The sequence below is a fragment of the Ammospiza caudacuta genome, chromosome 22 (genome assembly GCF_027887145.1).
Source record: "Ammospiza caudacuta isolate bAmmCau1 chromosome 22, bAmmCau1.pri, whole genome shotgun sequence".
In the NCBI taxonomy this organism is placed as follows: Eukaryota; Metazoa; Chordata; class Aves; order Passeriformes; family Passerellidae; genus Ammospiza; species Ammospiza caudacuta.
In genome coordinates, this window is record NC_080614.1 from 4,825,141 (window position 1) to 4,852,393 (window position 27,253).

Sequence of the window (27,253 nt, forward strand, 5' to 3'; positions counted from 1 at the left end):
CATTCCTGCCCCACCTTTGCCTTCTCAAAGTCCAGGTCCTTGCCAATGGTCGTGAGCAGGCGGCAAAGGCACTCGAGGGACTCCTCGTCGTGGTTCTTCAGCAGCTTCACCACGCAGTCGTGCATGATGGCCTCAGTCAGCATCTTCAGCTTGAAGAGTTCACCGATGAATTTGATGTTCCCGATGGATCTCCGCCGGGCTTTGTCCTTGGCCTCCTCCAGCTCGTCGTGGAGCCGTGTCTTCTCCTCTGGCTGCAAAACAGGAAAACAGCTCTGCAAAACCACATTCCCAGTGCACAGAACTCTGTGAAAGATCCAGTTTTATGAAGAGGACCTTCATATGAAATTAACACAAAAAAGAGGAAGCTGACTGAGTAGCAGTCACATATATTTGGTATTATGAGATATTTTAAAAACTCTCATCCCTTGGTCACTTTTATTACAAAGGTAGATTATATATGGATTTATGTTGGACTCAAGCTTGGGAGCAGCCACAGGTTTGGTGGTGGGGATGTTCAGCAGCTTCTGGGCATAATTCTCATATAGAGGAAGGCTAAATGACAATTATCTCCTGGTTTCCTTGTACAGGGATGAGGGAGGGCTTCAGCCTTCTGTCTCAAGTTCCATTAGGCTAAAACCTTAATGAATTTTTGTTGAAGAACTTTGCAGTTAAGCACAAGTGGTCACCTCCTCCCTCCCCTCCCTTCTGCTTTCATAGACACTGTTCTCTCTTTTACTCCTAAAGCCCAGAAAGATGCTGGGATAAACCTGTGACGGTGTTCACAGGGGTCTCAGGTTGAGGGAAGAGATGAGGATCTGACTCCGTTTCAGAAGGCTTGATTTAATATTTTATGATATATATTACATTAAAACTATACTAAAAGAATAGAAGAAAGGATTTCATCACAAGGCTAGCTAAGAATAGAAAAAGAAGGAATCATAACAAAGGCTTGTGTCTCGGACAGAGAGTCTGAGCCAGCTGACTGTGATTGGCCATTAACTAGAAACAACCAACATGGGCCAATCACAGATGCACCTGTTGCATTCCACAGCAGCAGATAATCAATGTTTACATTTTGTTCCTGAGGCCTCTCAGCTTCTCAGGAGGAAAAATCCTAAGGAAAGGATTTTTCCTAAAAATGTCTGTGACATAAACCCACTATCAAGGCAAGTATTTTTTATTATGCTCAGACAAAGTGATAGAATGAAAGTCTCAACTCCAAAATCCCCCCAAACCAACTGCTGTTTCAAAAGGAAATAATTTTCTGAGGGAGCTCTGAGAACTTAGGGAGAAAAACACCACTTACAGTAGTGGCAGCTTCGAGTTCTTTCTGCTTCTTTTCAAAGACATCATCGTCAGCCTTGTCCTTTTCAAATTCCTTCTGGCAGCGATTTAACAGCAACTTACGGAAATTTACTGTGCTCCCAGGTTTGTCTGCCATGGGCACTTTCAGCTGGAGTGAGAAGGAAAAAAACATCAGCAAAATAGGGATAAACTCCACAGAGGAGGGGTCATCCATAACAATTTATTTTGCTCTTCATGTTGAGCTGCACGGCTCTGCAAGGCTGTGAAAGTAAAGCCTCACATCAGGATTTCCAGTGGAGTTTCACATTGCAGATGTAAAGTCACACTCCAAACTTGGCTGACACCACCTCTGCCCGGGGATGAATTACATTTCCATCCATATGATCCCTTAAAAACACCCTCTGCTTGAAAACACTCCTGTTCTGTGCTGGGGGCTTAAGCCATATTCCTTCACTAGGGAAGGAGGGAAAAAGGGGCTCTTTTGTCCCAAATTCACCATCTGAGAATGATCTGTGCAAAGCCTGGCTCATCCTGGGCTCCCTTGGAACTGACAGACACAGAAGGGTGGGCAGGCCCTGGCACAGGGTGCCCAGAGCAGCTGTGGTTGCCCACCCCAGAAGTGTCCAAGGCCAGGTTGGATGAGGCTTGGATCAACCTGGCATGGTGGAAGTTGTCCCTGCCCATGGCAGGGGGTGGAATGAGAAGAGCTCTAAGCTCCCTTTCCTGCCTATGCTGTTCCATGCTTCTGGGATTCCATGAACTTCCCAGACTCATCTTGCAACCAGGTGGAGCAAGGAGTCCTCAACTCCCAACAACTGCTCCAAATCCCTCTCCCTTGGGCCTGGCCAACAAAAAACTCCACATTAATTATTCCCACTCACACTCAGGAGCTACCACTCTGCTCTCTGCAGTTTCTGTGGCTGCCCCTGAGCCCAGGGCAGCTCCTGTCCCCTCTTACCGTCACCAGGCAGCGGCACATGTTGGCGTAGGCCACGGAGAAGCTGGGCTCGTCGATGGCCTTCTCAAAGACCAGGTCAATGACTCCCTTCAGCCTCTCCTCCGTGTCCACCGTCAGGTCTGTCACCTGCTTCATCAGCTGGTTGAACATCTGGGGTGTCAGCTTGTTCAAGATGCTTCGTACCTTGCGGAACAGCTCCTGAGGGACACAAACGCCGCAGGCTCAGCACAGCTGGTGCAGGTGGAGCTCAGGAATGGGCCTGGATGCTTCCCACAGGGGAATGGAAACACCCTGGAGGAATGTCTGGGAAGCTGAGTGACACACCACAGGTTTCTGCACAGCCCAACCCCACTCCTCACTTGGCTACCAAAGACCAAGACTACAGGGAGGAGTTCTGGGGACACCCAAGGGCTTTTGTCAAGTGCAACAAATCCCTTCCTCTCAGAAATACTCTTCTTTATATCAGTTTAATCCATGAGATATAAATTAACAGGGAGTGGCCTCTGTCTATTTCAGCCAGAGGTAACCAACCTCTGCTATAATTCACTTGAAGGTATTTATTTTTCCCTATCCAGGATGATAATGAGGCCAACAATGCCACCATTAGCTCCAAGAACAGAATTCCAGTGTCCTTCAAGACCATTCCAACTTGTCCTACAAATTACAAGCTTGGCCACCAGACAAACACCTCCTCCAAGAGCAAGTGCCCCGTGGAGGAGAGGAGGGGGAGAAGGACAGAGGCAGCTCCAGACAGCACTGTTGGGCTGGGCAGGACCAACTGAGGGATTTCACAGAGGAACCTCGGTCTTGCTGAGGATTCAGGGAAGAAATGTGGTCTAAAAGGAGATGAAAACCAAGTTCTGTGCTGGGAATGTAATGCTCTTTGCTTTAGAACAGAGCCAGAAATATTCCAGTAAAACAGCAGTAGGGAAGCAATCCTGCAAGAGAGACAGGAGCTTGTGTGGTGTTCTCTGCTTAATATACAGGATTGGCATTTAAACAAGAATAAACATACAAAAATACCATCAGATAGGGGAAAACTGGGATTCCAACTGGAATGCATTGCCCTTTTTCACTGTCTGATACAAAAGGGAAGACAAATTTCCATTACCTGGGGCAGCTGATGCACCTCAGACCTGCTGATGCTCTCACCTGGGTTTTGACATTTTCTGGGTCCTCAGTTTGGTTTTCCCTCTTCAGGCTCGGCTTCCAGGCGTTCTCTGCCTTCTTCAGGTGCACATCCTCCTTCACACACACAGTGATGATCTTCCTGGGCTCCCTCCTCTGGCCAGGCTGAGATCTCCTCGGTCCAACATTCAACAACTAGGACAAAAACATTCCTTGTTATATCCCACTTGAGGCTGGGTAACACATCCAGGGCAAGCACCAACACCCACTGACGGCACTGCTGACCACCAGCACGTCCTGCTGGGACACCAGGAGTCCCTGTGACCCAGCACTGCTCCAGGCTGCTCACAGGGAACATGGAGACACCCAACACATTCCTCTGGGCAGCTCCTCCCAGCAGAGAGATTGGGTTTGACCCTGCCTACACAACCTACATAACCCGGCTGCGCTCTGGGTGCTGCTACAGGGGGCAGAACTGACCCCAACTGGCCAAAAATGCCTTTTGGGATCAGAAACTGCATAACTGAGGCATCACAGCAAGGTGTGCAAGAATTCAGCCCTTACAGGTGTATTTCATGCCATCCCAAGCACTTAGACATTGAGAAACTGGCAGCTCTGCCAGAAATGTTGTTTTACTGGGGACTGCTTCCAACAAAGCCATTTTGAGATGGGAATTACATAAAACACAGTGAAGGAGTATCACTGCAACTCCTGCACATGAAAAATATGGATCCTAACAGATATGGGACAAACTCTGGGTGGTTTCACAGAAGAAAGGGAATCAGGGTGCTTTGGAACTTCCTGAGCACCTCTGCAATCCTGTGTACTGTGATGCTCCTCCTGAACAGGCACAAGACCTGCCACAGCTGGGGAGTTTATCACCACATGTACAAGTGGTGGGGGACAAGACACCCCCAAACCTCCTCTCCACCATCTGATTAAGGACTAAAGGAACCAGGTGCTATTGGGAGGCTGCTCTTCCCCCATGCTCCTTCACTGGTCTGTACTCATTTATCACAAATGGTCAACCTCAAGTACAAATTAAAGCAGCAAAACTCCATTATCAAACCTGGTCCTTCCCACAGCAGTAATTAATCTGCTCAGCAGCCACTCATGGAAGACGGGCCATTTCAAAGACTGCTTTGTTCAACAAAGGGATTCAACAAGCATCAAAAAGGCCACTGCAGTTACTTGAAGAGCCTCAGTGAATAGGAGGAAAGAGCTCTTGGCTGGTGCCTCTTATGTCATACATCAGCCACAAACCTGGATTTGTAGTTATTGAAAGGCAAAATTCTTCTCAAAGGCAGGAGGGAGTTGAACCACTTGCCTTTGACAAGGTAAATGTGTGCAAATGAGCAGGATCACCAGCAGGGCTGGAGCTCTGGTTTGGGATAACAGCAGCAGAGGAAGATGTTGTCAGAAGACAACACCTCACCCTGAGGAGTGACTGCTCCCATGGTGCCTGGGAGAGGGCTCCAAGGGCCAGGGTGTCACTGGGCTCCCCCCAGCTTACAAAGACCCCTGTTCACATCCCCTGCCACGCACAGAAATAGCCCAGCAGATTATTCCAACTGCACAGGGCACAAGGCCCACAAATGCTGTAATCACAGAATCATTTATCTTGGAAAAGAGCTCCAAGATCATCAAGTCCAACCACTTGCACAACCACACCAGCTGATCATTGTTGACTCCTCACTGATCACTCTTGAGGAGTCAACAGTGGAACAGAGAGCCTTCAGGAGTTTCTGTGTGTCAGACACCTTCCTAAAGCAGACACTGATCCCTCCTGTGTCCCACCCTGAGCCCTGAGTGACACCAGTGTGGCTCCACAAGGCCTGGCAGCAGCTCTGCCTTCACCCAGCACCTCTGGTGTTACACAGCTCTGCTGCCCAGGCTCTGACCACGCTGCCCACGTGCAGAGAAGAGACTTCCCTCCAGCTGAAGGAGCAGACAATGGTGCCACAGAAACTGACTGGGCACAGCCACGTGTGCCACAGCTCAGCACACACCTCCTGCCCACAGACAGCTCTGGAATCAGAGCCAGGCTGCAGCGTGCCCTGAAACCCCAAACCTTTGAGCTCATCCCCCCCAGAACAGGGGCAAAGCCAAGGAGAGGTGACCTGCAGCCAGCCCATGTCCTGCACAGAGGCAGCTCCGGTGTGAAGGACCCCCCAGACACTCCAGGCTGTGACACACGGGCACGGAGTCGCAGAGGCGGCGCTTCCTCGGGCACGGGTCCATGCAAAGGTTCCTGTGCAGCAAACACCCACCCACCCCTGAGGGAGGTGACTCCCTTGGACAACTGAGGGATGCACAGAGCCCCAGTGTGTCACCTGTCACCTCCTCACATCCAGCTGCCTTTGAGCCCTTTCAAGCATCAACACAACGACGACTTTCTTTGATATGGTATGTTTTTAATATCTGTGAATAAACTCAGTTCAAACTGTGTGATTAGGTTTTTAATCAGTGAATAGAAGCTTCCTGTGAAGATGTAATAACAAATTAGAAGGATCTAACTTTTAAGAGAAATGGTCTAGGGGTCTGGGGTTTTTGGCTCCAGATTTCTACAGCAACTTCAAGAGGTGCCTGAGCTCAGGCCTGGCTTCCTGTAAATAATGATGGTTCTGGAGCATGGGACAAGTACCAGGTGCTCCTGCATTAATCTGAATGACCTCTTTTCCAGAGGAAGACACAGGGAAGGAAAGCAGGAAGACAAAGGTACAAGACTCCTGCAGAGGAGCCAAAGGCTCACAGCAGCACAGACTGGCCTGGTGCTCCCACCCAGGCTGCAAGTCATGGAAATACTTTAGAAACCATCCAAGGAATTAAGGAAGTGCTTCTCTCTCTATAAGAGGCTTTGAATGCAGACAGTGAAATTGATCTTCCATGGTGGGAGGGGTTGTTCCTCCCAGGAACAGAAACTGAGGTGATTTCAGTTTCCATCACCTCTCAGGAAGGACAAAGCCAACGCAGCCTGTGCACGGACGGACCCGTCTGCTCCAGCCCCACATCTCTGAGTTTGCATCTCCTCACCTGCCACGCTCACCTAACCCTGCCTACACCACAGAGCCTTCCCAGCTGCACCCTGTCCTGTGCAGCTCCACCCCACTGTCTGACACAACACTGGTTAGTGGCAGAGACAGTCATAAAAAACACGTTCAAGCAAAAAGAGGGAAACAAAGACAAAAGCCAAAGAAGCGAAACAAAAGACGCTCAACGTGCCGGAAGCGGTTAGCGCTGAGCTGCTCCACGTTACTGGGCAAGGAAGAGGCAGTGGATGGATGGTTGATGGCATGGCCTGTGCAGAGGTGGGATGGCTGGGGACAGGCAGCACACGCAGGGGTGGCCATGCTCACGAGAGGGAACGTCTGCCACTGCTGGGCTCAGAACCCTCTGATCCTACAACCGCCGGTGTCGAGGACAGGCTGGTTAAACCACGGCACCTTCCAGCCCTCCTCCAGAACAAAGCAAGGAGAGGCTCTGCTCTGCAAAGGCGCAAATGTAAGATGTATGTTACGTGCTGAATGCTCCAAATGAACGGGGTAAGCGGGACTTACCTTTTCTCCCCCTTTCCACAGGTCTGCAAAGTGCAGACCCTCGCGGATCCCGCTCGGGCCAACGTCCCAGCATGCCCTCAGCTGGTGATGTCCCACCCACCACTGAAGACTGCCTAGAGGGGTACAACGCAAGTCTTGTTTTGTTTTTTTTTTAAACAAGGTTGCACCTTTTTGTAAAGTTTTCTGCCAGTCGTTCTTTATCAACGGTGGGTGTTGGGGAAAAAAGGCAACTCTACAAAAAGGTGCAAAGGCTGGGGGGAGAGGGGGGGATTTGGCTTACCCCTATCGGCAGGTTCCTCAATGGTGGGTGAGGCGAGACCAAGAGAGGGCATGATGGGGGCCCGCACCGAGCCAGGGAGGGCAATCCAGGGGTGCTCTGCACTTTGCAGGCCTGCGGAGAGACAAAGAGCGACAGCGGCGTTACGCGGGCGCCGCAGGGCTCGGGACACTCAGCGCTGACGGGACAGGAGGGAGGCACCGCAGTGCGGCCCAAACGCGGCAAACACCGCGACCTCGCCGGGTTCTGCAGACCAGGTGGTGCTCCAAGAGAGACTGTGGCACCCAGGCAACTCCAGGACACAGGGGTGCACCCCCGAACTGAGGCACTGGCCACGAGGCTGCTCCCAAACCAGAGCTATTGCATTGACCCAAAATCGCTGGGTTTGACTCCTGGAAATCTGCACATTTGGAAGTTGGGGTGATTCGGGGAACTCCTCTGGAACCAGCAGATTTGAAAGCTCCACGATGGCTGTGTCGTTAGACACATCCAGATGGACACAGCAGAAGCAGCTCAACAGCTGAAAATCAGTGATTGTCCCTAATGGTGGCAGCGTCCTCCTCCAGTAGCATTGACTGGGGGCACCTGTGCCCCAGGAAAAGACATGGCAGAGGCATGAGTGAAGAACTCACAGGGGGATTTCAGAGGGTGGACAAAGCCAGACACAGGGAGAAGAAGGGAAAATGGAAGAAAAGCAGCAGAAAAGTGGAAAAACAAGGAATGAAGTGACCAAAGCAACATGTGGAAGCACAGAGAAAGCAGGAACACACAGGTGCTGGCTGGATTTAGTTTGTTAGTAAAATCTCTTTGCTCTGGGGGTGTTTTGCAGCACAGCCCCCAGGGCTGTGACGCTGACGCCGGGTCTGTTGTACGACGAATGCACGACCGCGCACGCAACTGCCGGGTCCTGGTGTGGAAACGCTTCCACCTCTCCCACAGGGAAACAGGAAGGAGACAAACCCTTCCCAAACAACAGCTCCCCGTGACAAACATCCACAACCGTTCCCAATTCCCCCACATTTTGTCCACCAAGCAAACATCACCCCTGCATTCATCCCGACAGAACCAGAACCACCAGCGCATTGCAAGAGGCCCAAAAGCAAACATGAGTCCCACTGAGGAGGGACTTCAGTGTTAGGGCCAGTTTTGAAATGAGCAAGTTGGGGTAAACTCACACTTCCAGACACGTTTCTTCCCCCGGGGGCTTGCCTCCCAAAATCAGCAAAGGCTGGTGTGAAGTCGGGGCCTCGTGGCAGGATCCGGGGGTCCAGAGTCCTCAGTGGCAGCTTGGGCTGACTGACCTGTGCCATGAGCAGAGCACACACACAGGAATGCTCAGCCCATGCAATCCACACACAGCATCTGCTAAAGCATGGCAGTCATTCCTAACAGCCAAATTAACAAACTGCTCAAGTTTTAGGCATCCGCACTCGTGCTAAAAATAAGTATTTAATTTAAAACATCATTCATTCATAAAATATATTAATTTAAAACATATCTTTAGGAGACTATTGAGGAAACAGGTGGAGCTCAGAAATATTTAAAGGATTATGGAGGATAAAATCATAGTAACACAGGCCTGTCTTGGTTCAGGAGCATGAAACTGCCACCTTCCCTCAAAGCAATGGCTTTTGTGCCAACATGAGAGATGGGCAACTGAGCCCAGGAAGCCCAAACACAGAACAGTGAGAAACAATCATGGGAAAGCAGAACGTAGATGAAATAATTTTGGCAATAAAGCTGCATTTTACAATTTGCCTGGGTATGAAACCCAGAGCGGAAACGTTTCTGCACACCCACATCCCTGAGTCTCAAGAGTGAGGCTGTCGTGGCTCCATCAAAGCCAAGGAACTCTCCAGCTCTCTGTGAGAGCAGAACGAGGCCTTGGTGTCAGCACTCAGAAATCCCAAGTGTTTCACTAAGCCCAGACCTCCAGCTCTGAGATGAAGCTGGAGAGAAATCCCAAAACTGCCCCAGAATGGAGTTCTTAAAGATCTTTTATTAGATCAGCTTACAAATAGTGAAGAAACTGCTTCAGATCAAAAACAGTTTGCCCAAAAGCTTCTCTCTGCTTTTTAATTGATCTAATAGATCAATTAATTGATCTAACAGAAGCCACTGCCTCTCCATCCAGCCTTGCTTGGATCCTCAGCTCTTCACGGCTGGGTAATTTTAAATTTTAATAACATCCTGGTATAACTTAATCTAGATAAAGACTATCAAAAATGCTTCAGTTTTTAATCATCTGTGCACATTCATCAGGCACCAACACCTCTATATGTAGAATTTTGAGATGAGACCAACTATTCCCACTTCCCACTAAAACCTGGCATGGAAATGGATCAGGAATGAGGCACTATGGATCTTTATTTATATCAAAACCCTGCACATACCTGTTTTATGGGCTCTCCTCTCACCTTGTCGAGCACCACGTCGCTGATGGGAGGCAGCCCCTCGGGCTTCTGGATGCAGGCAGGCATGAACTGGATGTCCAGCAGGAACTCCCGGTCGTATTGCTTCTTCCCCTCAGGGTCCAGGGGCTTCCACTGCTCTATAGGGAGAGAAATCCCTGAGAGTCACAGCAAACAAACCCCCTACTCACCCAGATGTGGTCCTGGTAAACCCAAAGGGATGAGGATGCTGCACCAGCCTGGGATTTAATTTGATTCAATTTAATTTGATTTTCATTTTGAAGGGAGAGAGGAGGGCAACACGTGAAACATTAAAGGGACATGAACAAGAGCCAGGTCCAACTCCACCCAGGTCTGGGCACTAATTCCAGTTCTAACCCATGTATGTAACTTTGATTTCTGCTCTCCTGTGGGATATGGTAGAATGGGGACAATTCCCTTTTTCTGTGTGAAAATGCAGAAGTTAAAGGGGTTTGTCTGGTGTAAAAGGAAGTCATAAACATGAAGTCAAGGAGAGCAGAGCATGGAACAAAAACACCCTCTGAAAATGTGAAACCATGAACTGTGAACAATCCTGGCTGGAAATAACAAGCAGAAACAGGAGAAGCCACAACCACAGGCCATGATCTGGGAACTACAACTTTCCACCTGTTTTACATTGAGCTTTTTGGGTGTGGAGGACCCTGCCTGGTGCAAATCACAGCATAAACCTCCAGCCACTTTAGCACAAGGTAAGTCAGCCTCTGGTGGTCTGGAGATGGGATTTTCAGCACTGGCCACACAGTTTGTTTGAAATTAGGGAAGAAAACATGTTTTATCTGAAGGAAAACATCTGTATGAGATGCTACCTTTGGAGCTCCTTCATGCCAGACTGCATTACTCAGCACTCATCAGCCCTTCAGGTATTTATTATTCCTTTTTTTCATTCCCTGAGCCCTGGCTTTGGATCTCTGGGATCTCACCATCTGCACTCCTGCAGAGGCCACGAGCAGGGACTTACTCCAATGATGGGTTTTAAAAACTGGGAATGAAAATACACAGAAGTGAGTGCAAACTTTAGCTCTTAATGCAGTTTTATCTCCACAGAGCTTCAGGATCCAGGGGTGCAGAAATGGCTTGGCTGGATCCTGGCTGCAATTCCTGGCCTGCCCACTGTACCTGTCATTTACCACGGAAAAGCTCCACCACAACAACAAGCAGTTTAGGTGTAGTTTCCTTCTCCTGGAAAGCTCTCAATGAGCTGTTTGAATGTGAACAGCAGCTGGGCAGCATCACAGGAAGGATCCCCCATGCAGGAAGAGACAGAGATGAAACACACAATTCCTCCAAAGGCAGAAATTCCCCTTTCTCAGAAGAGCAGAGCTGAAATTGAGGACTGTTGCACAAGTCTGGTGTATGATGCTTTTCCAGGGACCCATCCAACCCTTCCAGCTGAGTGAAAGGACAGCTGGACACAACTGGGATTGTTCTGACTGCACCAGCTGATGAATTATGGATTAACTTCAGGAGTGGCCAATGAACTGCTCAGGTACCCTGAGTGTGATGAGCTATCAAGAGGCCTCTGTGTTTTCCCCTTACAATATAACTGTGCTGAATTAATAAAACCAAAGCAATTGAGGTCTTTGTCAGAACAAAGTGGTGCACAAATAACCACTGCAGTGGAGTCCCTTAATGGTGGTGCTCCTTGTCCACCAGGTCCTCCAGGTCCTTCCGTATTATTATTATTCTCTTTAATTTCTGGGCTCCTAAAAAATGACTACTTTATTTGGAGGGAGCTTCACTTAAATAAGAAATTGCTTAAAAATCGGGAGCAACTGAGAAGTTGGTCTCAAGTTCTCTCTAAATGAGGTGGATTAATTGAGGTTCAGGTCTATAAATTACAAAATCTTCATAAATAACAAAAAGGTTAGGTCTTCATAAATAACAAAAATGCTCTATAGATATCCTATACCCTAATCAATGGGACTGAGCTGGGCAGTGCCTGGATCCAAAACCACAAACTTTTTCTTTTCCTTACTTTTGTAGAAATCCAAAGATCCATGCAATAGTTTAGCCAGGAAATTAAATCTTTATTAAATCTACATTTCTATTTAGGACCCAATGAGCACTTTCATTTCTTATTTAACCACCTCTTATTTCAGAAGTATATTGGTTTATGTGAAATTTTTTGGATGGTTTCCAGCTGTCAATCACACACGAATCAACTCTCTGTCATTTCCACAGTGCTGTAGCCAGCATCCAAATGCACAAAAATGTCAAGGAATTCATGATTTTCTCTTCTCAGTGAGACAAAAACCATTTTGCCCTTGTCCTAGGGTGATGTTATGATGCTTGTGTCCCCATTTGTGTGTTCTGTTGATGCTGGATATGTTCCATGCCTTCAAGACTGGCTCTGAAGAGTGAATGAATGTTTGAGTGAATGTTTTGGTTTGGTTTTTGTTATCAGCCTGCTCCCCCATGGCTGGTGGGACACAGAGATGGGGCAGTACATGGTGCTGCTTTTGCTTTTTGCCTTTTGCTTCTGCTCATTAGTTAGTTTAGCTAAACAGTCTGATTTTTCCCTGGACTGTTTCTCCTTTCCCTTTTTTTGGACCTACTCGAATCTGCTCCGAACTGGGACCTGGGAACACCGAGAGTTTGCACCTTGTGGCTGCAGCAGCTGCCCCAGCACAGGAGGGACTGATAACAGAGTGAACACTCCCAGAGAGACCTTCTGAATTTGTCATCTTTGTCAGAGCAGTGACAGAGTGGTGTCATCTGATGTTGTTCATTTTGTGTGTTGGGGGTTGCTGTGCCTGTTAAATAAACAGGTTCTTTCCACTTCTCTCTGAGGAGCTGGTTGGGTAGAGGGGCTGTGTGGGTTTGCTTTCTGGAGGGGCCTCCTTTGGAAGTTTTCTCCCATATTTGTCCTAAACCAGGACACCCTTTTCCCCGTGGAAGATCTCTGAGGGCCTGCTGCGTTGAAAATCTCAGCAGAGCTGACACAGTGCACACCAAATCCCCTTCCAGCCCCATGGGAGCACCCACAGGGCTGGCACTCGGGATGGCAGCAGTCCTGGCAGGGGCAGGCAGAGCAGCAGCACCTACCTGGTTTGTACTGGTACAGGGTCCCCTCCCCGGAGCTCTCGGCGCAGCCGGAGGTGCCGTCGGCGCCCTCGCCCTCCGAGACGCTCTCGGCTCCGTTCCGCACCGGCTCTGCCTCCTGCTCCCCGTTCTCCTCCACAGCTTTCACTGCTTTCAGCTCTGAGGGTTCCCTCTCTGCCTCAAGCCCATGGATCGTTTTCTCCTGGTCGGATTCAAGTACTTTGTCCCCTGAAGGTTCCTCCTCCTCCTTCGGCTGGAGCAGGGACAGAGCAGAGGTTTTGTTACAAGCACCCTGACAAATTCAGTGCATGTGGAATGGCTCTTCACGGATTCACACGGCATTTTTGGGAGCAGCAGGAATACAAATGCATCTTACACAGGAATATGGAACAGCACACTGAGCCACTAGGTGATTTATCAGCTCATTCCCATGGATAACCCACTGATAATTAATGGTGCAGCTGGAGAGACTCAGCATTGCCCATGAAATCCCCACGGGACTGGACAGAGGGAACTGTTAAGCCATGAGCAATCCCAGCCTGAAAACACAACTCTGCTTTCCTCCTCTCCTACCAGCCATGAGAAAGGGGTGGTAAAGGGCATGTGGGGCTTGTTTTGGGGATTCTTCCTTTAAATGCCTGCTGCCAACTGGAGCAGATGCCACTAAGGAAGGCAGTGTGAGATCCGGCCACAATGCCAGCATCTCAGTTTCAGGGAAAAGCATTAATAGTATCCCTGGCTGTTAATTTTAGAGCTCTCCAAGGACACAGCCTGATTGTGCATTCAGACGAGGAGGCGTCGGAATCGCTTCTCCCGGGAGAAATCCCAGCCCCTCTCAGCACTGAACAAAGGAGAAACTTCACTGAGGATGCTCTGGAGGAGGCTCCTGATCCTCTGCCTCCCTACCTGACTGCACCACATCCTAAAACGCCTCTTGCAGGTTTTTCAAGGGAATTCTCTGAAGAATTCCCAGTGGAACTGCCAGGTGGTGCAGGAGACACAACTCCTCCAGGGGAGGATGAGGAAAGTGTGGAGGCTGAAGCTGCTGCTGCAGCCCCTTTGCTCTCCTGCTCTGCACCACATCTGGCCAACCTCAGCTTTTATCCACACACTGGGCAGTCTGAACTTCCACATTTTTACTCTCTTGCTCCTTTTCTGATTGATTCTAACCCCATACTGACCCAGGATATTAAGCACAGCCTCCTGCTGCAATATCTCTACCAGAACAGCAGCAAGGGAGTTTTTCTTTACTCATCTAATCGCTCTTGAGGTGGTTTTGCCTGAAAACTTCAGCATTTTCCTTTATCAGCTTCTTCACTAGTTGGTCACCAGGAAAACTATCCTTGGCCATGATATCCCTGTGCCAAGTGTCAGGATGGTGGCCTGGGACCAAAATGGGGCAGTGCTGAGGGATCCAAAGTCGCTTTTCCCTCACCCTTCACTGAAAGGGGTTCCTCAGTGCTGGAGGCTGGTGGAAGTTTAGTGGAACCTTCCAGTGGAAGGCGTCCCTTGCCATGGCAGGGGTTGGAATGAGGTGAGTCTTTAAGGGCCCTTCCAACCCAAATCAGTTTGTGATTCTATGACTGTAACAATCATTAAATTAGGCAAACCCAAAGAAAACTGAAGAGCTTTACAGGGAGCAGACTGACACCTGTTATCTAAAGGATGCTGAGGAATAGCAGAGTTCCTCCCTAAAACTGCCCTGGATCCTGTGGGACAATCAGGAAGCAATGTCTCTAAAGTACAATTCCCAGAGAGGAACAGCATCTTTAAACGTGGGTAGAGCAGGACTTTGGCTCCCTCTCACCTCTGTTTCTGCCTCTGTCACCTCCTCAGTGCCTTGGGGCCGCTCTTTTGGTTTCTTCCAGGTCTTTGGTGCAGTTACAGCGGTTTGGGCTGCAATGGAAACGTGCATCTGTTACAGCCCTGAATGCACAGGGCTGGTGGGGCTGGGGGGATGAACTTCCCTCCCAGGGGCTGCTCTGAGGCACAGAACAACAAAGCAGCTCAGCCTTGTGAGGATTCAGCTTGATTCAACCACTTGGGCTTTCAATGCAGCAATAAGAATCACTAGAAATACATGAAAACACAGGAATTGCTCTACAAGTTGTTCATTCAAGCCTCAAATGGCACTTGGGGTAGCAAAGGAGGTCACTGCCAACAGGACAAGGATCATGCAGGGAAAAAAAACCTTCAGGAAGTCAAGGTTTTGGACAGACCAGGTACTGGCTGGGAGAGAAGGCTGTTCTCAACATATTTTCTCAAGAATTATCATCATTATAATATTAACCATAAGCAAGCAGAAACTTCCAGTATCTCATCCAAAAGGAAAACTCCTTCAATCCTGCAGCACTGCTTTGAGCTGGATTTATATTTCAATTCAAAAGCAGGTTGTAACTCCAGCATTAATGATCTCCCTGGCCAACTGAGTCAAAGGAAACACCACAGAGTATTCCCAAGATCAGCACTGATTTACTCCAATCGTGTTTTCCCCCTAAAGGGTAGAAGAAACCACACAATATATTAAGAGGAGACAAACCCATTAATCCAATCTGCTCCTAATTTGTGGCAAATGCTCCCAGCTTAAATTCGGATCCCAGGCACACATGCCCAGTTAACAGAGTGTAAATGGGATTGATTTTGTGACTGAAGATTACTGCAAACAGATTTCCAGCTCTGGCTTTTGGTTTCCAGCAGATACTGTGGAAAAAACCCAGTGTGCATTTCCTTTATCACAATAAACCAGAATTTTGAAAGGTTCTTCTCTATAAATAAGAAGAGTTAGTAACAGCCAGCTCTGTTCCTGAGGGCATGGAGCAAATGGGATTTGCTGCATTCCCCAAAGAATTCACAGGAGTTTCTGTGGCTTCTCCAGGGTGTTTCCCTGTTTGGAGGGTGACCATGGACCTGCAGATTCCCAGGGGAATCACCACATCCAGGCCCACCCAAAGAGCAACAGGAGCTACCAGCGCTGATGGAAGACTTTTATCTTCAGGCTGAACACCCCAAAAGCAAAGTCAATTAAAAAAGGAAAGTCTTATTTAAGTATTGAAACATCATCTCCTTGTTCACAGAACCAACAGCTGGAAAAATCCCCCAGAGCTCCCAAGCTCCAGGTCCTGCCCATCCCATCCATTGTGTCTCCCTATGGAGAGGCTCTAAGGGCAGGGCACAGCCCCAGCACAAATCCTGAATTTCCTGGGGCTCAAAGGAGGGGAGAGGAAGGGCCAAGCAGGCCCAGACTGCAGCACAGCTTTGTCTCTCCCAGCAGGGATCAGCCTTTGCTGCTGCTCCAGGCAGCTCCCTTGGCAGGAACAGCCCAATTATTGTTCCCAGTATCCAGGGGCAAAACCAAGGCTGGGGATGGTCAGTGTCCATGCACGTGGTAATTCCTGGAATTCAGCAAAGCTCACATCTAAGACAGGCTTCCCCAGTTCCCTCCATCACAAAATCTGCTAAATTCAGTGAAAGCTGAGCCCTTTTCCAAGAGCTGTTTCCAGCCTTGTTTGGGGATGTCACCAAACACTCCCAGGGGTTTCTCCAAGAAGGGATTAGGCTGCAAAGCAATAACCTCAATTTTGCCCCAGCCAAGTAATTTAACTGATCAATCCCAAAGTTTTTAATCTGACAGAACTCCACTGCCCTCAAACCCAAACCATGGAAACCATCCATGGTGTAAAATAACATTTCATTTTTAACCACACAGAAATAAACTCAGGGGTCACGGATTTGGGGCTGGCAAAGGTCTGGGGTGTTTCCTTCCTCAGCTGTCAGGATGTGAACATTACTGCTGCTCAAGTATACATTTTTTCCAGCTTTTTTTGGCAAAAGTGAGCTCTGTAGAGGCTGCAATCCTGCCAAGCCTCCTGAATGATTCTTGCCTTAAATCCCACGACTTCCATCAGCCTGGGGGTTTGTGCAGTGGAGCTGCCTGGGGTGGATCTCCAGAGATCTCTGGAGACATTGCTCAGTATTCCCTCCTTTTAAAATAGCAGACACCAGATTTCTTTTTTTTTCTGTCAAGTTCACGTTTCTGCTGCAGGAGCTCAAAGGAGAATTTGCACTGATGTGAGTTTGGATGCCAACCTTCCCAAACCCCAAATCCAACAATGGATATTGGTGTTATTCATCTGAAGATGGAGTTTCATCTGGGAGGCTGTAGGGAAATAAAAAGTAATGTGTCCAGGGAAATACAAAGTAATGTGTCCAGTTTGGCTCTTGGAAAGGGACAACTCCAGACACTTCTGCTCTTCTTTTCCATTTTCCTGTCCCCAAGTTGAGCAACTTCATGTCCTCTCCAATAGTTTAAGTCCTGCCCAATTGCAGGTTCATTTTTGCCACTATTCACACTTCCAGACCTTGTTTTCAGCTCATTTCATTCCTTTGAAGAAGGGACACCAGAAACCCAACCAACACTGAGCTCTTATCACAGCTTCCAAAGCCAAGGGAGATAACAGGAGTGACAGCACAGATTTACTTTAGGACTGGAAAGAGGAGCAAACCCTGAATTCCAGACTGCCCTGGACACCCCTCCCAGCCCTGCAGGATCTGCTCAGCAGGCCCAGTGCTCCCTCAGCCATTTCTCCAGCTGTGTCACGTTCCCTGTGGAACATCTTCCCACAGATTTACCCACCCACAAGCTCACACCCATCCAGCAGGGCACGAGGCCTCTCCCCTCTGATGTGGTGCCAACTGTGAAGCCTAAATTAATACCAGCTCTTGCATTTTTATTTTATTATCCAACATACCATGAAAGACCAAAGCAAAGATTCACCATCGCCTTCCAGCTCATGGAAAAGAAAATATATTTCAGTGGTTATGGCAGCAAATCAAGAAAAAGGTGACACCTGATTTATGTTTCTGCCTCTGCAGGTTTCAGTGCTGGAGAAATTTCTCCAAGGAATTTCCAATTACAGCCCAAGCTGCTCGTTAGAGACTCCTCAACTCAGAAACTCCAGGGCTCGCCACAGCTGGGCTATTTAATCCAGAAATACATCTCATAAATGAGCTCTGCAAGAAACAGCCCTTTGAATTCCTTGTGTTTTAAGTTCTTTCAGCTTCTTGTGTCCCAAGGAGCTCTGCCTGGGACACACATCAGTCTCTTGTTTTCTTCTTTGCTGCTTTTAATAGCCATGATAGAATGGGGACATCAAAGGCCTCAGGTCTGTGGTAGCACCTTCTGCAGAAATTCCACTCCACCAACAACATTTATCCTGTTTTGTTGCCTGGAAAGTGCTGGTCCCTCACTGTAGCTATGGAAATCCCAGAGTTTAATAAAAACTCTTGTTGATGACTTTTAGCCAGGGTGATGTTTTGAGTGCAGATTGGAGCTCCCAGATCCTCTCTTGATAAGCTACTTTTCTCCTTGTAGAGCAGATGAGTAGGAATTAAATAAAAAGCATGTGTTCTTACCCCTGTAAGAATACAGCTCTGCCTGTCCTAAAAACTTCAGGCAAGAATTCCTGAGAAGGCAGGAACACAACCTGTGCCCTGGGAATGGGGGAACGTGTTCCCTGTGGATGCTCAGAGCAGGAACAGGGTCAGCAGCAAGGAACCAGCCCTGGGTACAACATCCTGCCCTGCTCAGGGCTTTAGTGCTCTGAAACCACCAAATCTTCCCCTTTTCACCAGGACACACAACCAGTGATGCTGATGAGCAGGGAATGGTGATCCAGTCACTCACAGACAGAGACTGAACACCAAAGCTGCCAACTTTGCTGTGAGGGTGCTCAGAGCAGGCAGAATCCAGTGTAAAATAGCAGACACCAGATTTCTTTTTTTTTCTGTCAAGTTCACGTTTCTGCTGCAGGAGCTCAAAGGAGAATTTGCATTGATGTGAGCTTGGGTACCAACATTCCCACATCCCAGATCCAACAATGGATATTGGTGCTATTCATCTGAAGATGGAGTGTCATCTGGGAGGCTGTAGGGAAATACAAAGTAATGTGTCCAGTTTGGCTCTTGGAAAGGGACAACTCCAGACACTTCTGCTCTTCTTTTCCATTTTCCTGTCCCCAAGTTGAGCAACTTCATGTCCTCTCCAATAGTTTAAGTCCTGCCAAATTGCAGGTTCATTTTTGCCACTATTCACACTTCCAGACCTTGTTTTCAGCTCATTTCATTCCTTTGAAAAAGGACACCAGAAACCCAACCAACACTCTCAGCTCTTATCACAGCTTCCAAAGCCAAGGGAGATAACAGGAGTGACAGCACAGATTTACTTTAGGACTGGAAAGAGGAGCAAACCTTTAATTTCAGACTGCCCTGGACAGCACTCCCAGTGCTCCAGCAGAATCCCCTGACCTTGGAAATGTGGTGGAGACCTGATGCCAGTGGAAAATAAGGAATGGAGGCTCCCCTGGATCCCCCCAGGATTAACTCAGCTCCAGCCTCTCCCTGCAAACACTGACCAAGTCCTTTTGTGGAGCTGTAAAAAAAAAAACTGCGGCAGCATAAAGATGCTTAAGGGTGTGAATGTATTTTCTTTCTTGCCAAAGAGCTTGACAGAGCAAAAAATCCAAGTCTGGTTTCCTTGACTGTTGGACAGAAGCTGTGTCCTGTACAAATCTGCAGGAAGAGGCAAATCCCTTTGCTCATCCCCAAAAAGCTGCCACCTCCCAAAATACAGGATCCAGCCTTGGCAATGCTGCCCCAGCAGCTCAGGGAGGAGGGGATGAAGGTCTCATTCCCAAAATCAGGCAGGCCAGGTCATAGCTATGAAAAGGACAGGCAGGAGGAGCTGCTGCAGCAATGAGATTATCCTGAGAGGTCCCAGCACTGTCCTAGCTCAGCTCCCTTTAAAGGGAAAGCAGGGGCATGATTTGTGGCCAAGCTCTGCAATAAAAACACCATTCTGCTGAAAACCCCAAAGAAATATTGCACAAAGTCACAGAGCTCACACCTACCACCATGTGCTCAAGCAGTTTCCCTTATCCCAGGTTTAATCCTAACTCCAGAGATCATAAAAAAATCTCTCAGCCTTTAGTCCAAGAAAAACACAACAATATAACCCTTTCTCCTTGCTCCTGAGGGTCAGCAGCTGGATTTTCCAATGTATATGGCAGACATGCTGCTCCTTGTTCCTGAATTAGCAGGCAGCCTCAGATGATGTTATTTCAATCTCTCTTCCTCTCTCCAAGAAAGAACTGGAAAATTATTGCTCAAAAGAAGGTTGGCAGAGAAATGCAATAGTTCAGGATCATTAAATCAGGGGTAGAGCACAAAGAACCACTTGGAGAGCTTTGTGCTTTCTTTGAAGGCCTGAGCTTTTAATAGAAATCTGAGTTTCAAGTCATCTTTTACATGACTTGAGAACTCCTTGTTTCCATGTTGCCAAAGCCAATGGCTTGGCTAATGTGTGCTCTGGAGCATAATGACATTACAGCATTAAAATTAATCTTCTGCATAATTAAAAGCCCAAACACTGTAAGTTAATTTTTTTTTTAATTTAAACTACAGGCCATTACAAAGCCAGCAATAACACTACAACCTGGAACCTGCCTGTGCAAAACCTTATTTACAGAGTCCCATTTCTCCTCTCCTTTTTAAGGAAATTAATTTGGGTTATGAAGTAGCTCAGACTGAAAGAACAACAAGTGCCACAGCAGTGAAATGACCCAAGTGAAATAAAAATAGAAGAAGATTAACAAGAAAAAATCCTCATGGTTGCTGTAGTAAAGGGATCTTTCTTCTCATCTATCTGTAGATACTGGATTTTAAAATCAGCATATTGAGCATCACACAAACATGGAACAGGGCCAACCTCAGCCTTTCAATGCATTTAAGAGCAGAGCCTAAGGTTGCTATCTATCTATCAAAGCAAAAACAAAAAAAAGATAAATGACATGTTACTTTAAAAAAATGAAACCAACATGATCCAAATGACAACTGACTGTTTGTCCTCTTTGTCCAAGCTTCACCAAGTTCCAAGGAATTGAAATAACTGCAGAACAGGATGTAGAAAATGTGACACATGAGATGTTTTAACACTGCTTGGTGTGAAGAACAGCCCCCATTGCACCCCTCCAGCAGCAAATACAAGGAATTGATCATTTCACTTCTTTTCCACAATGTGATCTCCAGGAAGTCCTGCAAAAAAAGCCATTTTCCATAGGAAACACAGAGTGTTAAAACCACAGTGCCAAAGCAGAGATGTGGCAGGGCTGAAACCAAAGGCAGGCAACAACACTGGAGAAACAGGCTGCATTTTAAAAGGCAGTTGCAGAAATTGTGATTTTAGTGAACTTTAAACTGTTAACTGCAGAATTTAAATTTAAAATTGTAAATTGTACATTTAAATTTAAAACTAAATTGTACATTTTGCTTACACGTGACTTTTGCAAAAGAAAACCAGAAGCATCACTAGTGAAGGGTGGGCAGGTAGAGGTGGGTGACCCTCGTGTGACTTTGTCAGTTGTGTGGGTGAGTGTGAATGGTCCATTTTATTTTTCCTACATCTGGGAGCACCATGACACATTTTTTCAGCTGGAAAAGACCCCACTCCAGCAGCTCTGGGGCTTCATCCCAAGAGTTTCATGGTCCCAAATCCAGAGCCACTGGCCCTTGGACCGACCACTCACCCTGGGGGCAAGAGCAGCTGTGGGAAGTGCAGACACTTCCCTGGAAGTGTCCAAGGCCAGGTTGGACACTGGGGCTTGGAGCACCCTGGGACAGTGAAAGGTGCTCCTGCCCTGGCAAGGGATGGCACTGGATGGGATTTAAGGCCCCTCCAATCCAAACCATGCTGGGATTCCATGAAGGGCAGTGTGCTCTGCACTCCCCTCCACCAGCCCTGGGCTGCCATGACAGCACGAGCCCAGCCCAGCCTGGGACACTAATGCAAGTCAGTGACCAATTATCAACAACAAGGAGGGATTTCTATCCCTGCCAAGGAAGATCAGCATTTCACAGTCACAGCAGCCACACAGCACCACCAGGCCTTTTCTTTTGCAAATGAAAACAGAAATATCTATTGGAAGAAGAAAAAGCCTCTTTCCTTCATCCTGCAGTTCCCAACATGAACCCCCAGAGGCCGAGGCTTACCTGGGACAGGACTCTTGCTTGAGTTCACACCCAGAGCCTCCCGGCTCTCCTCCAGTTGCCCATCTGCTTCTGTCTCTTCCTTCTTTTCAGTTTCTTTTACCTCTTCACTAAGAGTAGTTCTTGTGCTCTCCTCTCCTTCTAAATCCCCCTGGACAACAGGGAGGGCACTGGGAGACGGGAGAGGAGGTGGAGAAGGAGTTGTAGTGGTGACAGCAGCGCTGGGGGGCAGCGGAGGGGACGGGGGCGGCGGGGTGGGCGGCGGGGTGGGCGGAGGAGAGGGAGCAGCGGCAGCGGCACCGGGAGGCGATGGAGCGCTCTCCACCTCCGCTGGGGCGGCCTCGCTGGGCTCCACCTCCACAGTCACCGCCGCAGCCTCCTCCTGGGCCGCCTCTGCCGCGGGCTCGGCGCCGCCCGTGTCGCCGGTGACAGCGGGCACGGCCGGCGGTGCCACCGGGGTGTCCCCGGGGGATGCTACTGCACTGCTGGGCTCCGGGCACGCCTCAGCACCCTCCTCAGGAGGAGCGGCCGCAGGCTCCGGGCAGGCTGTGGCACTGGGGGAAGGCAGCGCCTCCTCTCTGGGGAAGGCCAGTTCACATTTGTCACATTTGTCCTCCGGCTCGGCTCTGCTGGGCGCGGGGACAGCGGGGACCGGAGCGGCCGGGGCCGGTGATGGAGCCCGAGGAACCTCTGCTGGGGCTTCCACTGAGGGAGGGATCTCAGCCGTCTGCCCAGCTTGATCTTTCTTCTCCCCAGCGGGTTCCGCTCTGAGGACTGGAGAAGGTGGTTTTAATACTGGATCTGGTTTTGGCTTCTCTTCTGGGAAAGGAGAAAAAAAACCATTATCAACAGCAAGGCAACCCCATGTCCTGCCTGGTGCCTTGGCTCCCTTGGTTCCTGTTCCTGCATTCTGCCCCTGCACCTCACTGGGAATCTAAATTTGAAAATACAACCTCTGCCATCCTGAGAAGAGAAGGATCTGGACTCATTGCACCCTTCCAGCACCTAAAGGGGGCTTATAAAGGAAGGAGGGCAACTTTTTACATGGACAAAACCTTGCAGGACAACAGGGAATGGGTTAAACTGAAAGAGGAGAGGTTTAGATTAGATATTTGGAAGAAATGTATCAACACAACCCCCCAAATCTTGTGCAGAAAGAAGTCCCTGCACTTGTCCCATGATTAGCATCAGACCATGACCATGACACAGCTCCCAAAGCTCTGCTGCAGCTCTGCTGCCTCCCACTCCTTTGCTCCAGAAGTATGGGCCATTATTGTTTAGGATCTTCAAGGAACACTGGACTCCTTCAGGACATGGTTACACCAGCAAAAATAATTCTGGAGATGCCAGAGGCACAAACCTGCTCTTCAGATTAGGAGTCAAAGGCCACAACCAACTGCAAATCATCAAAATTTGGGTAGAATGGAACAGGTTTGGCTCTGCTGGATTTCCATTTGGGGCTTATTCAACAGCTCAGCTGAAGGGAAAGGGTTTTTGAAGGAGAACCAAAGGGGTTTTTGAAGGAGAACCCATTTGAAACTGCCTGGAGCTCCAAATCCTACCTTTAGGAATAACTGGAGCTCAGCTTGCAGCCCTCAGCAGCCCCAGCAGCACTCCAGAGGCCCGTGGCCAAAGCAGTAGTTTATCAAGCTAACGAGGCACCCAGGGACGTGGCTTTGGAGGAGGATGACAAGTGAGGAAAGAGATGGGAAAGAGTATCCCAACAGCTGATTTTGATTCTGGAGGCTCCATGGAAGGAAAAGGATGCAGGAAGTGGTTTGGAAAAAGAAAACATGTCACCTCTGATTTCTGGAACATCCTCTGCAGGAATTCCTGGAGCATTCCTGACATTTACAGCTCGCTATAAACAACTGCCTGGATATTCTCTCCCCAAGTCAAAGGAGAATGCTCAAAAAAAACCCCAACAAACCCAACCAAACACATTTGAAATGTTAAGGAAATAATTCTGAGAGATAAAACCAGCACAAATCCACAGCTGCATTTGAAACCAGAGGTTTAACTCCCTCCCTTCAAACCACACCTTGTCTGGCCAGTGTTACATGGATACAGGTTGTGTGTGCAAAATCCCAGAGAAAAGTGATTTGAGGAGGGATTTCAGAGAATGAGGAGCAGACTTGGCTAATGAGAAGCAAATCTGAACTTGAACCCCCATCCCAGAGAAGAAATCTCCAGGTTCTGACAGAAGGGGACTCATCCCTGCCAACTGTTACAGAGAGTCACATGGACAACTCAGAGCTGGGGAGGGAAAACAAAAATCAACACAATTCATCCAACTGGATCAAATCCCTCTTCCTAAACACAGAGATCATTCCTCATGTTATATTTAGAAAGTATTTATAGGCAGTGCTGGCTGTTCCAGGGGAAATATCAAGATACATTTTTTAAATTTTCCTGATAAATACAATTTTTGCAAAATTATTTTTCCTTAAAGATTCTTTCACATACCCAGTGGGACAGACCCCACTGCCTGCTTCATGGAAGAGCCATTGCTGGGCTGCTGGGTGGTCCCAGTGGCACAGACTGCCCAGGGCAGTGCACAAGGAGGAGTTCACTGGATACAGGAATTTGTTCCTGCTCTGTGGTGTTTATCTGACAATAACTGCTGGGCTCTCTGCCATTTTTCCATCTTTTGTCCCGATGCAAACACTCACGAGGTGGCACCAGGACTGACTCAGTGTCAGCACAGGGCTTTGGAGCTTTCCAAACTCCAGGCTCTGACATTCATCTGTTTTCCACCAACTATGCTGAACATTCTCCATGTCTGATACATTGCAAGATTTGGAAAGAGGTTTTAAAAGAGGATAATACTACTCCAAACATCCCTCTGAGTGGAAAAAGTGGAAAAAATGTGGGCAGCTCTGATTCCATGCAGTTCTATATCCCACTGCAGCTCCTGCACCAGCCTGGCCTGACCTGGATTCTGCAGCAGAATCCTCCCCTCTGCCAGCCTGGCTGGCATGGACACACCAGGGGCATCTTCAGGAACACAACCTGCACCTAAATATTGTGATTCTTCAAGGTATTACAGTAGCAATTCCTGTACTTGGTCACTGGAAGTGTCCCTGCCATGGCAGTGGGGTCAGAATGGAAGGACCTTTAAGGTCCCTCCAACCCAAATCATTCAGGGATTCTATGAAATGCCAAAGGTTTGTCTTTAAAAAAACCCCAACCACAGATTTAAACAAGGCAATCCCAAATCCAGCCTTGGGAATGAGTTGCAGACCAAGCCAGCAGGGACTGCAGGTCCTGGTCTGCCAGCAGAGCACACAGCTCTGATCCTGACCCTGATCCCAACCCTGAGCCCAGCACCAGCCAGATGCTGCTCACTGTCAGAAGCAGCTGCACAAGCAGCCCTGGTTGTGACAGAATCACAATGAAAGCTGATTCCAAACTTCAACAGCTGCCAGCACAGGAGGGCACGGGAGAGGAAGGGCATGAGGAGATCCAATATGAGGATGGACAGGACAGGTACTCTGTTTTCTTTGGAGAAACAACAGCACTGGTTTGAATGAGCACTTCAGCCACACAGCACTCTGTCACTGCTCTTGGTTTGGAAACAAAAATCCCCCAATATCAAAGTGAAAAATCATTTCGATACCATGGCATGTATTTCTGAACAGATGTGCCCCCCAAAAGTCATTAGTTCAGTTTAAATATCATTAACAGGCTCTGTTAAATTACTGACACCAACCCCTGCACTGCTCTGCCCCCCCAGCCATGGCTGGGTGTTATTCCAGGGCTTTCCCTGCAGTGCTTACATAAATGTGCTCTTTAGCAATTTTTGGACTGGAACAAATGTTTGACTCTTTCTGGGATGGAACAGAGATAAACACAGGGAAGCTCATCAGTGTTAAACCCCAGCCAAGCCCTGCTTTGTTTAAACTAGCACTGTCAGAGCTGTGTAACTAAGCAAACACTTACTTCCAGTTTACTCACAGCTGCCTACAAAGGGATTAAGTTAAAGAGAGAGAGAAGAGGGACAAGACCCGTTTGTGGCAATCCCCATTTTCATACACAGAGACGAAATACTGTGATGGAAAGTGCTGCATTTTCAGAGATCAGAGTTCAAGGAGCTCCTGGTCATATGATTTAGTGGTAGGTGACCGTGTAAGAAGCAGGGGGTTGGACTTGGTGATCCTGACAGGACCCTTGTGGCTGGAGATGTTCTGACTCCATGATACTCTGAAATAAAAATCCCAGCGCCCCACGATACTCTGGATACTCTGAAATAAAAATCCCAGCGCTCCAGGATACTCTGAAATAAAAATCCCAGCACTCTATGATACTCTGGATACTCTGAAATAAAAATCCCAGCACTCCATGATACTCTGGATACCCTGAAATAAAAATCCATGATACTCTGGGTACTCTGAAATATAAATCCCAGCACTCCATAATACTCTGAAATAAAAATCCCAGCACTCTATGATACTTTAAAATAAAAATTCCAGCACTCCATGATACTCTGAAATAAAAATCCCAGGACTCCTTGATACTCTGGATGCCCTGAAATAAAAATCCCAGCATTCCATGATACTCTGGGTACTCTGCAGTAAAAATTCCAGTGTGGGAACAGCCTGGCCCTGCTCTGTTGCCTCCTGGGACAATTTCCTTGAACAGCTTTAAAAAAATCTCCCTTCCAATGTATATTATGGGATATCCTGAGCTGGCAGGGACCCATCAGGATCACTGAGTCCAACTCTTGGCCCTGTGCAGGGACCCCAAGGATCCCATCCTGTGCCTCAGAGCCTTGTCCAAGGAAACGGAATTTTCAGAAACTCTTTCCATCTGTGCCATTTTTACCAAAGTCAGCAAAATCTGCTGTGGGCTTTATAAGGCACTTGGCACACTAATGGGATTTTTCTTAGTTAATGTTGCCCATTCCTACAGGACTGGACACACAGGCAGCTCTGGGGAAGCCATATGATCCTCTGGATCTGTGCCACTGCTGGGGCTAATTATCCAAATGATCCAAAGCCTCTCTGGCTACAGTGTTACCCTGACAACACGCTGGCTTCTGGAGGATGGCACTTGGGTGAGAGGAGTTTCTTCCTTCTGTGTGCTCTGAAACAACATTTAGGACACAGAAGATTGAAGACAATTATTTTTAACCAGTTCCACATTAGCAAATTCCAATTAATTGCCTTAGCAACACACTTAAAATGTTCCACTGGAGGAAGAGAAGTTCCTCCCCTCCTATTTCTGCTGCCTGCTGGTCCCCCTGCCAAAAATATTCCAACTAAAACAAGAAAAGAGGGGAAAAAATAAATGACTGAAAATATTGAGGGAGGAAATCTCCATGAACTGACCTTGTTTGGAGGCAGGGGGTGCAGTGCTGCTGGAGGGGTGGGAGCTCTCCAGGGCTGCCAATGCCGTGGGAACGGGCTCGGGGACCTGGCTGGGCACCTGCTGGGGGACAGGGACAGCACCGTGAGCCTGGGAACACAAAACAGGCAGCAAAGGCAAGGGGCAG

At 48.2% G+C, this 27,253-nt stretch overlaps 1 protein-coding gene across 1 annotated transcript in view; it reads right to left on the reverse strand.

The window, feature by feature from the left end:
* Nucleotides 1-27,253, reverse strand: part of EIF4G3 (eukaryotic translation initiation factor 4 gamma 3) — a 145,596-nt gene that overhangs the window by 23,525 nt on the left and 94,818 nt on the right. The window contains exons 10-20 of the mRNA XM_058818836.1: nucleotides 27,090-27,189; nucleotides 21,763-22,578; nucleotides 14,528-14,616; nucleotides 12,724-12,973; nucleotides 9,619-9,776; nucleotides 8,401-8,526; nucleotides 7,229-7,339; nucleotides 3,416-3,586; nucleotides 2,264-2,461; nucleotides 1,307-1,453; nucleotides 15-251 (exon numbers count right to left, since the gene is read on the reverse strand). Coding sequence (XP_058674819.1) covers nucleotides 15-251; nucleotides 1,307-1,453; nucleotides 2,264-2,461; nucleotides 3,416-3,586; nucleotides 7,229-7,339; nucleotides 8,401-8,526; nucleotides 9,619-9,776; nucleotides 12,724-12,973; nucleotides 14,528-14,616; nucleotides 21,763-22,578; nucleotides 27,090-27,189 — 2,403 coding nt within the window. The remainder of the gene's footprint in view (nucleotides 1-14; nucleotides 252-1,306; nucleotides 1,454-2,263; nucleotides 2,462-3,415; nucleotides 3,587-7,228; nucleotides 7,340-8,400; nucleotides 8,527-9,618; nucleotides 9,777-12,723; nucleotides 12,974-14,527; nucleotides 14,617-21,762; nucleotides 22,579-27,089; nucleotides 27,190-27,253) is intronic.